The sequence below is a fragment of the Protopterus annectens genome, chromosome 4.part0 (assembly GCF_019279795.1).
Source record: "Protopterus annectens isolate FY-2018-M chromosome 4.part0, PAN1.0, whole genome shotgun sequence".
In the NCBI taxonomy this organism is placed as follows: domain Eukaryota; kingdom Metazoa; phylum Chordata; order Ceratodontiformes; family Protopteridae; genus Protopterus; species Protopterus annectens.
The window spans coordinates 701,758,173-701,771,477 of record NC_056733.1 but is presented as its reverse complement, the minus strand read 5'-3'; the positions used below and the strand labels follow the sequence as shown (position 1 = coordinate 701,771,477).

The 13,305-nt window shown below is 39.0% G+C and overlaps 1 protein-coding gene across 1 annotated transcript in view; it reads left to right on the top strand.

Moving 5' to 3' along the window:
* LOC122799544 (glutathione S-transferase theta-1-like) overlaps positions 1-13,085 on the top strand; it is a 189,009-nt gene extending 175,924 nt beyond the window's left edge. The window contains exon 4 of the mRNA XM_044068674.1: positions 12,266-13,085. Within this exon, the coding sequence (XP_043924609.1) occupies positions 12,266-12,466 (201 nt within the window). The 3' untranslated portion in view covers positions 12,467-13,085. The remainder of the gene's footprint in view (positions 1-12,265) is intronic.
* Positions 13,086-13,305: the final 220 nt, after the last annotated feature.

The following is a 13,305-nucleotide window of genomic DNA, read 5'->3' as shown; positions in this document are numbered from 1 at the left end:
AACATAGAACATAGAAGGAGCGGCAGATGGTACATTCAGCCAAATATATCACATGGGGGGGGTCATACAATCTGTAGAAGCATGAAGGATAAATTCTTTGCATAAATCAGGATGAAAAAAGGATTCAGCAGTATTAACATAGGCACAAAAACTACAATTACCACAGGGTGAAGTAGAGCCAGAACTTACAGGTGCATTGCTGTGGTTTTTATCATAGCACAAGAGTCTTTTCAAAATTTTACAATTCCTAAACCAAAACGTGGGTCTATCACCCACAATCCTACGTATATCATCATCCACTTGTAAAATGGCCCAAAACTGACTAAATAACCGAGTGACATCTTTATGATCACTAGTATAAAATAAAGGAACTTTAACCTCTATTCTGCTATTGAAAAGCAGATTAATGTTACTTTCATAATGCAAACTAAAAAGTACAATTTGCTGACAGCATTAAATTTATTTTATTTGATATAGTTGAAAAAAGTTTTAATATTTTAACTAAGGGACTAGAACTGGATAATAAAGGTCTGGGGAATTGTCTTAATGCTCTACCATTCATGTCTGTAGAATACTCCAGTATTAAAAACATCATACTGAATAATTAGAATATAACTGGGGGTAACTCTTGAGTTAACCTCATTTGTGGGGAATTTACCATCTTTTACTTATAAGAAAGGCAAAAATGCAAACAATTTTATTACATAATGATATTAATAAGGTTCATATTTTTTACTAAAAAATGGAGCATATGCATGTGAATGATGTTGTGTTTATAGGTTTATTCATGAAGGACCTTTTGTTGTTCTGGATCATGTCAACAATAAAATTATAGTTGTGCACATTATACTTGCAACTCTGGTATTGTATATCTGGCTAAATGTTTAGACTGTCATTGTTTTTATGTTGGGATGACCTCTCTTAAACTGTCCGCTAGGATTAATGAACATATTTAAGTTTTCAAAAATAAGATACAAGCAATTCACTTTGTAGACATAGTTGGGTCTGTAGTGATGTTAAGAAAACATTTTTATTTTCTGTTATTGACCATGAATGCTGTGATTAAAGGTGATGGGGGCTTTAGAAACAAATTAGAAACCAAAGAAGCATGTTGGCAATTTTTTTTTACAATCTGACAATTTCCTGGGATCAGTGATATCACTAATATTAAGTGTTTTTTGAAAATGAGATAGAGACGTACAAGAAAGTTTGTTAAATGAAAAACCTTTATATTTTTATTTGTATGAGATATTTAAAAATATTTTAGTGACTCAAATACATGTTTTGTATTTAGATATTAAGATGTTTTATATTATAAGACTTCAGATAATTATCTTATGTGTAATATGTATTTTAACCTTCAGACATGAGGATGTCTTTTGTCATATGATTTCTCACATGACTTGTTTAACTATATATATATCTTTGCTTTTCTCTTAATTCATTTTGATGAACTTCATGAATAACTGGTGAACAAAAGCTCTGAAATAAATTTTATGTTGTCAGCAAGTGGTGTTTTTTTATTTGTGTTTCTTGTTTTACACTGTTATCAGTTTTTTTTTAATAATGCAGTGAAGATTATTAAGAAAATCTGTGGGTGCATAATAAATATGTGGGGTACACGAGTTGTGGAATAAATCAACCATCAATGCAGATGCTTGAACCAGTTTTTAAACTGGCTGTAATTTGAAAATATTTAGGCTGCAATGTTGAAATGTCAATGGCACACTGAATCATCTCAAACATAGTAGAAGATTTTCTGAAGTCAGTAATTATAAACCACAGTTTGTAGTTAAAGGAAACACATTGAAATAATGGAGACCACGAAGAGTTAGTGAAACTCTGGTATATGTTATGGGAATTTTCATGTTACCCCACAAGGGGAGAGAGGGGGTAATTATTTGATTTGGAAAGGAGTGCCATTCAAGCTTCTAGAGAAGAAGGCAGATAGGGAGGTTCACAACCATTCAATCAGAAGTAACCTTGTGGGCAAAGAGTTACAATAATTAATGTGTGCATTCCCCTGTGATAACTCGATCTGAATTACTCAGGCTATTGAAGAACTGGATCTTATTCCAGGGTGCACTAACAGTATGAGTTGAACATTAGAGCACTGTACCATGGCAATGAAGTGCTGTCAGACTGAAGTAAGCAGGAAACTACTGTAGTGGGTATATTTTTGTACAGAAATGTGTTGCTAGTGGGCATATGAAGAATGTACACGGAGATAAACTGTTATTTAGGTTGACTTATACTGGTCATTCTTGCAGATTGCAAACATTCTGTAGGATAGATAAAACTCATCATAACAGAAGAAAACATTATTGCATTAATGGGTTAGTTATGCATGTCATTTGAGTAATGGACTTTGCTCTGCTGTTACTAAGGTTTCATTTGAAAATGTACAAATATGTGGCTAATGTATACACTGATGACTTTAATTAAATTAAGGAGTGAAGTAATGGTGAATTGCTTAAGATGAAGATGCATTTGTGGAAATAAAGGTATTAACTTCAGACAATGTGAAGGAGATGATATAAAGTGACTCAATTGTAAGTGCATGTAAATATGATAACACTTGAGAATTATAGCAATTTACATTATGCACATGACATAGATATCCGCAGTAAACAGTGAGTTCTGTATCACAAAATTCTTATGTTTTCTCATTTTTACAACTGCTTTTAGATTGCAGTTCTTATTTGTTCGCTGTCACATATATCTGAAAATGTTTTGTACTGTGTGCCTGACTTGTGTCTGTTTTTCTCTCCAGTGTTGCAGTTTCTCCTACCCTTTTATTGTCTTTCTCATGCTGCTTTTACATTCTTACACTTGTTAAATGTTTCTGTAGCACAGCATGTTACACTTCGTTATCAACCCCCTTTATGTTCTACAGAGGGTTGGGGTGTCTTGTCAGCTGTTCCCATCTTCCTCTATTCACCCCCTCTCCTGCCTTCTTTGACACACATGCCTGACTGTACCAGGTCTTCTCTCACACAGTCCATCCACCCTTCTGCTGGACACCCTTGTTTCCTTACCTTCTTCCTGTCTATGCCAAATCTTCACCAGAATGTGTTTTCTGCACATGTGCCTGAACTGCCATAATATGTTCTCTTTGATCTTTTACACAATTGAAGCTTTCCAGGCTTCTGCTCTGATGTCCTCATTTCTTCATCTGATCTACAGGGTTCATCCTACCACCCATTTCCTCTAGCTTCAACTGCTGTGGCTTTACTGACTAGCTTTTCGTAGCATACAGTAGTACTGGTTGCACCAATATTTAGTAATCTTACTTTTCAGCTTCTTTGACATTCTTCTGTCACACACTACCAATGACACTGTGCCAGTTGGCTGCAGCCTCACTGATTCTAGCTTTGACCTTCTTCCCTTTTCCTTAACCATGCTCCTAGATTTTTTTTTTATTTTTGACATAACCTGTCTTATCTGTACTCATTTTCAGTCCATGTGTCTTCAGTTTTGCATTCCATTCTCCTTTCATTTGGTGAAGTTCTTGCACAGAGCCTATTGCACTTGTATGACAATAATTCAGACCAGTGTCCGAACACACGTAAATGTCCATTGGTCATTCTCCTTCAGTCTTTGACTCCTTTTCCTGATATCACTGTACTCAAACCTATGCAAGAACACGTCATTGTACTAACAACACAGCTTTTATCCATTTTTGCTACATTTGTGTTCCAGTGTAAGCCAACCTTCAGCAATGAGAAATATTTGTATCCTTTTATGTATTTTTAGTAATATGCCACAGGATCTTATATTAACTCTCTTCTCTTGAATTCTAAGCAGAGATTTCAAATAGAACTGCATTGAACATGGCTTTGCATGATCATCACAAGCCCCTGCAAAGTTATTTGTAAGACAAAGAGAATAAAGATGTCTGTTCTTGTCTGTTAGAGTTGATCATATTTTCCTATGTCTATTTTTTTTTCATTTGCAGATATCTTGTCTTTTCTGAGGTCACTGGCAAGCCCTACCAGATATATTAAGTAATGTAAGAGAAGTATTTGTCACTTACAGCATTTAGGGTTAGTCAGCATAATGTCTGAGGACTGTTTACTTACAGTTTTGTTTGTCTCATAAAGGCTAGTGGTCAAAATATGTTTGAGAAGATAGCCGCCACAGTCAGAATGTGGAATCGCACTTAGGAATGGAGTTGATCGATGAGGCACATAAAGCAGCCCTAAGTGCTGGAAGCTATTCTAAGGATACCATGGACCCTAAAGGTGTAGAATGGTTAAGTCCAGTTGCTGCTTTTATAATGCCAGGAGTGGGCGAATTAACATTTTGTTCAAACTTCTTCTTGTGAAACAGATACCTCATAGGGATTACCATACCTTGTGTATACCTTGTTTAGGGCCTGAGCACGGCGTTGTTGGATGCCGCTCTTGTGCTAGATTTAACAAACGCACTATTAAGAGAAGGTTAGACTGTGCCAGGTTAGTTTTTGGGAAGCGTTGTAATTATAAAATGCCGTCGGATGCTCCGGCCGCTTCGTCCAAAGCGGCGCAAGGACAAAACAGCGAAGCCTAGGGTTGATGAACCGCAGTCCGGACGTCGGTTCTTTAGAAGGCTCAGTGGAGCCAGAGGTTTTGCCAGGAGTTTCTTTGGAGTCTCAGGCAGAGACTTTACTGTTACAGGATGTGCCTTCTCAGGAGGTAGGCCAGGCTGAGCGGGCTTCTCAGGTAACTGTTCTTCCCTCTCTTCCCAAGGTAGTTAGAGCCTCTCCTTCTGTTTCCAAGACTTCTTTGAGAGGTAGGCCAAGTTTAGCTTCAGTGGGGGCTTCTCCTAGCACTTCAGGTTCTGTGCCTAAGAAACATATGCTTAAAATGGCAGAAGATTTGATTACTATGATTAGAGGTTCTATGCCCCACCCTGATAAGAGGCCTAGGGTGCAACCTGAGTTTGAGAGTTTTGAACAGTGTTCAGAGGCTTCTGAGTCTTCTGAAGACTTGCAGGAGTATCCTCCTTATTCTGATTCTGATGTGGATGATTCCACTCCTACAGCTTCTCCTCCTGGGGATTTCTCATTTTCAGAGACTCTGCATTCCATGAGGGAGCACTTTAAATGGGAAGGCCAAGATTACTCTGATTCCAGGAAAAGGCTTAGGAATTCTTGTGTTTACCCCAGCATAGGCCCTTAGCTATACCTCCTGTGTTGAATGTGGTGGAAGATGTTTTTGCAGAGGCTTCCCTGAACCCTGATTCTTTGCCTCCTGCTCCTGTTAAACCTGATAGGTACTATAGGGTGCCTGAAGCTCATAAGTATCTTTTTAAGAGTCCTAGGGCAGACCCGGAAACTGTTTCTCAGGGACCTAAAGGTGTTAAGGCCTCTGTTGTTAAAAACCCTGTTCCCACTGATAAAGAGGCAAGGGCTTTGGATAGATGGGGAAAGAAAGTGTATACTTCTTCCACTTTAGCCATGAGGGCGTTGAATTGTCAGTTTCACATGCTAAAATATCAAAATTATCTCCTTTCACAATTGAAATCTAAGGTGGATGCTTTGGCGGAAGGTATTGAGTGTAAAGAGTTGCTGGATTTAGTTCATGTGTCTGAACAAGTGGGTAAGCATTCTTTGCAATGTGGTTTTGATGCTGTACAGGCCTCCTCGAGGGTGGCTGCCACTAGTTCTGTTCTTCGCAGGCATGCCTGGTTGAGGGATCAGAATTTAGCTGAGCATGTTAAGACAAGGATTTTGGATGCTCCTTTACAGTCTGATGTGTTGTTTGGTTCGCCTGTGGAAGCAGTTTTAAGGAAAATGGAGAACAAAGCTAAGTCTATGCAAACTGTTAAAGATTTTTTGCAGGTGCAGCCACCGAAGTTTAGTAGAAATTGGCCTACTAAGGGATGGACATATCCTGCTTATGATTCCCAGTCTAGGGGTAGGTCTAGACGTGGTAGGGGCAGAGCTCAAGGTTCTTTTAAGCCTAGAACAGGGAGTTCACCTGCTCAGACTTCTGGTGAGGGCAGGGGCCAGTCCTTTAAATAAACAGACCCAATGACCTGCCTTTTTCAGCTGCCAGTAGATTCTCGTCTGGCAGCTCCTTTGGGAGGAAGACTGTCTCTTTTCAAAGACAATTGGGATTTAATTACTCAAGACAGATGGGTGTTGGATATCATTCACCACGGTTACAGGTTTTATTTCCATACATTGCCCCCTTTCAAAGGCATGCCAGACGTTCCTCCTCCACAAAGGAAAGAGGCTCACAAGCAAATTTCTCTGTTACTCCAAATAGGGGCCATTCAGCCAGTCCCTGTATCAGAAAGGGGCCTAGGATTTTATTCTCGCCTGTTCCTAGTACCAAAGAAGGGGAACACGTGGAGACCAATTTTGGATTTATCTATCCTCAACACTTATCTGGACATTCCCAAGTTCAAGATGTTGACGTTACAACAGCTTTTACCTTTGCTGGGCAAAGATCACTGGATGGTAACTTTAGATCTCAAGGAAGCTTACCTTCATGTGCCTATAAGACTAAGTTGCAGGAAGTATGTGGCGTTTCGAGCTGGAAATTCTCATTATCAGTTCTCTGCATTGCCCTTTGGCTTATCTACTGCGCCCAGAGTATTCACAAAGGTTCTGGCTCCAGTGATAGCTTACTTCAGGCTAAAAGGAATTCAAAGCTATCCTTACTTGGACGACTGCCTGATTCTGGCGCAAGAAAAGGAAGACCTTCTACAGCAGCTGGAATATGTTATAGCAGTGCTAAGATGCCTAGGGTATTCTGTGAGCGAAATGAAGTGCAGTCTAGTACCCTCTCAAGACATGTGCTTTCTGGGTGTGAGACTGCATACAGCAGCAGATGGCCTTTTAACCCCGGACAAACAAAAGAGTCTATCCCTTTACTTCCATCAACTATCTCATCAGTCCGTGCTGACTGCAAGGACAGTCCTTCAAGCATTAGGGTTCATGGCATCTTGTATTCTGGTGCTTCCCAATGCCAAACTGCATATGAGGAAGCTGCAATGGTATCTCAAAAATGTATGGACACAGCACTGCCAGGATTTGGACACTGTCATTCAAATAATACCTTGCCTTCAAAAGAATTTTTGTGGTGGGCTCAGGAATGTCACCTAAACAAGGGACTCTCTGTGACCCGCCAGAGGCGAGTCAGGTTTTAACGACAGATGCCTCGGACATTGCTTGGGGAGCTCATCTAAATGGAAAGTGGATACAAGACAAGTGGCCTGCCAGACTACAGCATCTACATATCAACATGAAGGAGATGTTAGCAGTCCAGTTTGCATTAATGGCTTTCAAGGAGTTACTTCTTCCAGGGCAGGTGTTGATTCTAACAGACAACACAACTGTCATGTGGTACATCAACAAACAAGCGGGAACACATTCTTATCCTCTATGCAGGCAAGCAATGATTTTATGGGAGACTGCGCTCAGCTTGCAACTAACTCTTCAGGCAAGGTTTCTGCCGGGAGCACAGAACTCCTTAGCAGATGTGTTAAGCAGACAAATCATGGATCCCCACGGTGGAAACTGGATCTTCATGTATTTCAGAAATTGACAGTGTCATGGGGAGCTCCAGACATAGATCTGTTCGCTTCTCCACTAAACCACCAGCTGCCAAAGTTTTGCACAAAGGGTTTCATCACACAGCTTGGAAAGTGGATGCTCTGTCTTTCAGTTGGAAAAATCTTCATGTGTATGCCTTTCCACCTCTGCCTCTTCTTCCAAAGGTGCTCTTAAAGGTCAGACAAGACAAGCCAAGGATGATTTTAATAGCTCCAGATTGGCCTCGGCAACACTGGTACCCACTACTAAGGAGTCTGGTAAGGAAGCCTCCATGGCCTTTACCTTTGATTCCACATCTGTTATCTCAGAAGGACGGTCATCTGCTCAATGTCAAGCTTCACTCTCTTCATCTAACAGCCTGGCATATTCTGTGTTGAAACACAGCAGGTCTCAACTTCCTCAACAAGTTTTAAATGTGATTATGGAAGCTAGAAGACCTAGTACCAGGAAAGTGTACATGAAAAATGGAAGAGATTTTTATTTTGGAGTACAGCAAAGAATTTGGAAATTTCTGAGCCTAATTTGAGTGTGGCTCTTCAATATCTTACTGAGTTATTGGACAAAGGTTTGTCCTTCTCTTCCATTAAGATTCATGCTGCAGCAATTTCAGCTCACTATGATTGTGACCCACCATTGTTTTCGCATCCTTTGTTCAAGCAGTTTCTTAGAGGGCAAAGAATATAAGACCCCACGTAGAGCTCCTACTCCTGCTTGGGATCTCAATTTTGTGTTGGAAAAACTTACTCTACAACCTTTTGAGCCTCATGCTACTGCTGAATTGAAATACTTGTCATGGAAGACTGCTTTTCTGTTGGCTATTACTTCTGCAAGAAGGGTGTCTGAGTTGCAGGCCCTTATGGCAGTAGAACCTTTTGATTTCCCATAAGGATAGGGTATCATTACGTGCTAATCCTTCCTTTATGCCTAAGGTGGTTTCTAGTGTGGCTTTAAACCAAACTATTCATTTGCCTACTTTTTATGCAGACCCCCAAAATAAAGGGGAAAAGATTTTGCACACTTTAGATGTACACAGGCAATTGCGTTATTATTTAAGCAGGACTAAGGATTTTAGGCAGTCTCAGCAGTTGTTTGTTTCTTTTGCTTTGAGTTCTCAGGGCAAGCCTGTGTCAAAACAAACTATTTCTAGGTGGATTGGGTTTTGCATTGCATTTTGTTATTCCCATCATGGCAAGGAGATTCCAGCTGGGATTAGGCCTCATTCCACTAGGGCTACTGCCACTTCAACAGCATTTCTAAGGGGGTGGCAACTAAGGATATTTTGGAGGCAGCTACTTGGAGTTCAGTGCATACTTTCTCTAAGCATTATCACCTTCCTCTCTACTCTAAGTCTAGGGCTGGTTTTGCCACAGCTATTTTGCAAGGCATGTTGTCAGCTCCTGCTTCTTTATGATTTGCCAGCCTCCCTTACCTCTGCTTTGGGATTCTACCCAATAGTTAGGACTGCAGCAATGTGGAATGAAGAACATAGTACAGTTTTGTACCTACCATAAATGTAGATGTTCGAGGATCCACATTGCTGCAGTCAATTTACCTCCCTCCTTCCCTCTGTGTTTAGGGGTGGTTGTGTAGGTGAGGTTATATGCTGATAATTTTGTATATATTGTGCATATTTTTGGTGCAGGTATATTGGGCCTTGTCTTTTTAGGGTCTTCTGACATCTGGGGCAAGAAAAGACTGAGGATATGGCGTCGGTCCTGCGCATTAGTACCCTGACGTACTGACGTCAGTCTAATGCGCCCTGGCCGGCGTCAGCCATATACTTTGGTATTCGGGCCGACTGGACAGCGGACTACCCAATAGTTAGGACTGCAGCAATGTGGATCCTCGAACATCTACATTTATGGTAGGTACAAAACTGTACTTTTTGTATTTAGATATTAAGATGTTTTATATTATAAGACTTCAGATAATTATCTTATGTGTAATATGTATTTTAACATTCAGACATGAGGATGTCTTTTGTCATATGATTTCTCACATGACTTGTTTAACTATATATATATATATATATATATATATATATATATATATATATATATATATCTTTGCTTTTCTCTTGTTAATTCATTTTGATGAACTTCATGAATAACTGGTGAACAAAAGCTCTGAAATAAATTTTATGTTGTCAGCAAGTGGTGTTTTTTATTTGTGTTTCTTGTTTTACACTGTTATCAGTTTTTTTTTAATAATGCAGTGAATATTATTAAGAAAATCTGTGGGTGCATAATAAATATGTGGGGTACACGAGTTGTGGAATAAATCAACCATCAATGCAGATGCTCAAACCAGTTTTTAAACTGGCTGTAATTTGAAAATATTTAGGCTGCAATGTTGAAATGTCAATGGCACACTGAATCATCTCAAACATAGTAGAAGATTTTCTGAAGTCAGTAATTATAAACCACAGTTTGTAGTTAAAGGAAACACATTGAAATAATGGAGACCACGAAGAGTTAGTGAAACTCTGGTATATGTTATGGGAATTTTTATGTTACCCCACAAGGGGAGAGAGGGGGTAATTATTTGATTTGGAAAGGAGTGCCATTCAAGCTTCTAGAGAAGAAGGCAGATGGGGAGGTTTACAACCCTTCAATCAGAAGTAACCTTGTGGGCAAAGAGTTACAATAATTAATGTGTGCATTCCCCTGTGATAACTCAATCTGAATTACTCAGGCTATTGAAGAACTGGATCTTATTCCAGGGTGCACTAACAGTATGAGTTGAACATTAGAGCACTGTACCATGGGGATGAAGTGCTGTCGGACTGAAGTAAGCAGGAAACTACTGTAGTGGGTACATTTTTGTACAGAAATGTGTTGCTAGTGGGCATATGAAGAACGTACACGGAGATAAACTGTTATTTAGGGTGACTTATACTGGTCATTCTTGAGATTGCAAACATTCTGTAGGATAGATAAAACTCATCATAATAGAAGAAAACATTATTGCATTAATGGGTTAGTTATGCATCTCATTGGAGTAATGGACTTTGCTCTACTGTTACTAAGGTTTCATTTGAAAATGTACAAATGTGTGGCTAATGTGTACACTGATGACTTTAATTAAATTAAGGAGTGAAGTAATGGTGAATTGCTTAAGATGAAGATGCATTTTTGGGAATAAAGGTATTAACTTCAGACATTGTGAAGGAGATGATATAAAGTGACTCAATTGTAAGTGCATGTAAATATGATTTTAACACTTGAGAATTATAGCAATTTACATCATGCACATGACATAGATATCCGCAGTAAACACTTAGTGAGTTCTGTATCACAAAATTCTTATGTTTTCTCTTTTTTACAACTGCTTTTAGATTGCAGTTCTTATTTGTTCGCTGTCACATATATCTGAAAATGTTTTGTACTGCGTGCCTGACTTGTGTCTGTTTTTCTCTCCAGTGTTGCAGTTTCTCCTACCTTTTATTGCTTTTCTCATGCTGCTTTTACATTCTTACACTTGTTAAATGTTTCTGTAGCACAGCATGTTACACTTCGTTATCAACCCCCTTTATGTTCTACAGAGGGTTGGGGTGTCTTGTCAGCTGTTCCCATCTTCCTCTATTCAGTACCACTCTCCTGCCTTCTTTGACACACATGCCTGACTGTCCCAGGTCTTCTCTCACACAGTCCATCCACCCTTCTGCTGGACACCCTTGTTTCCTTACCTTCTTCCTGTCTATGCCAAATCTTCACCAGAATGTGTTTTCTGCACATGTGCCTGAACCGCCATAATATGTTCTCTTTGATCTTTTATACAATTGAAGCTTTCCAGGCTTCTGCTCTGATGTCCTCATTTCTTCATCTGATCTACAGGGTTCATCCTACCACCCATTTCCTCTAGCTTCAACTGCTCTGGCTTTACTGACCAGCTTTTCATACCATACAGTAGTACTGGTTGCACCACTATAAACTTACTTTTCAGCTTCTTTGACATTCTTCTGTCACACACTACCAATGACACTGTGCCAGTTGGCTGCAGCCTCACTGATTCTAGCTTTGACCTTCTTCCTTTTTCCTTAACCGTGCTCCTAGATATTTTTTTTTATTTTTGCCATAACAACCTGTCTTATCTGTACTCATTTTCAGTCCATGTGTCTTCAGTTTTGCATTCCATTCTCCTTTCATTTGGTGAAGTCCAAACACACGTAAATGTCCATTGGTCATTGTCCTTCAATCTTTGACTCCACCTATGCAAGAACACGTCATTGTACTAACAACACAGCTTTTATCCATTTTTGCTACATTTGTGTTCCAGTGTAAGCCAACCTTCAGCAATGAGAAATATTTGTATCCTTTTATGTATTTTAGTAATATGCCACAGGATCTTATATTAACTTTCTCCTCTTGAATTCTAAGCAGAGATTTCAAATAGAATTGCGTTGAACATGGCTTTGCATGATCATCACAAGCCCCTGCAAAGTTATTTGTAAGACAAAGAGAATAAAGATGTCTGTTCTTGTCTGTCAGAGTTGATCATATTTTCCTATGTCTATTTTTTTTTTTGGGGGGGGGCATTTGCAGATATCTTGTCTTTTCTGAGGTCACTGGCAAGCCCTACCAGATATATTAAGTAATGTAAGAGAAGTATTTGTCACTTACAGCATTTAGGGTTAGTCAGCGTAATGTCTGAGGACTGTATTTTCTTTTCTTTTTTTGTTTTTGTGGTTTTACTTACAGTTTTGTTTGTCTCATAAAGGCTAGTCGTACTGGTCAAAATATGTTTGAGGAACGTCCAAAGATAGCCGCCTGGCGTCAGAATGTGGAATCGCACTTAGGAATGGAGTTGATCGATGAGGCACATAAAGCAGCCCTAAGTGCTGGAAGCTATTCTAAGGATTCCATGGACCCTAAAGGTGTAGAATGGTTAACAGCCCGGGTCAAGTTGCTGCTTTTATAATGCCAGGGAGTAGGCGAATTAACATTTTGTTCAAACTTCTTCTCTCTTTCATCTGACAAGCTTTTTGTTGTTATTTCTAAGCTAAATACATTCATACACATCTATATATCTATATGCAGTTGTGTAACTATTGGAAAATGGAAATTCAGGCAGTACCTAGAAAGAGTTTATTAATGATCGTTAGTTTCATAGGTTTTAAAATGTTGCAGATCAACCATAGCATTTAGTGACTGCCATGTTTACCGTCTGGTGTAGTTGTATGATTAGACCCAAACACTTTAAAATCGAAGTACAAGTAATCGGAGTTTAAGTAGTAGTAATTTTCACCAAACTGGTTATAAACATCAGTGAGAAAAGTCTGTTCTTATGCCTGCTGTTTGACTGGACAAAAAAATAAAGCAAGAAAGAAAAGATTAAGAATAGCTTGTGTTTACTTAATAGCAAATTCGGGTCATATCCATTCTCATAGAGCTAAGACCATGTATAATGTAATTTGTCACTTTGTTCGTAATGCTTGCTATAAACCAAATAATTCTAGCAAACACATTAGAAACCCGGTATGTCCAAGATGTACTCATTTTCTTAATGTTTTGTTCAAAATAAACATAATCTGCATTAACGTCTCTTTTGTGTATGTTTTTTTTCCTGCTGCAGCTGTTAAATGTTTTCTGCACAGCGCTGTGTACTTTGCAGCAGTTGCTGTTTAAACAAGTATTAATATATGATGTGTGTAAGAATCGAACATGGCTAGCTCTCTGACTGATTTCTTGTACAGTTGATTTTTGTTTACATGAAGCAGTACAAAAAGATTGCAAATGGGGAAAGCATACTTAGTCTGG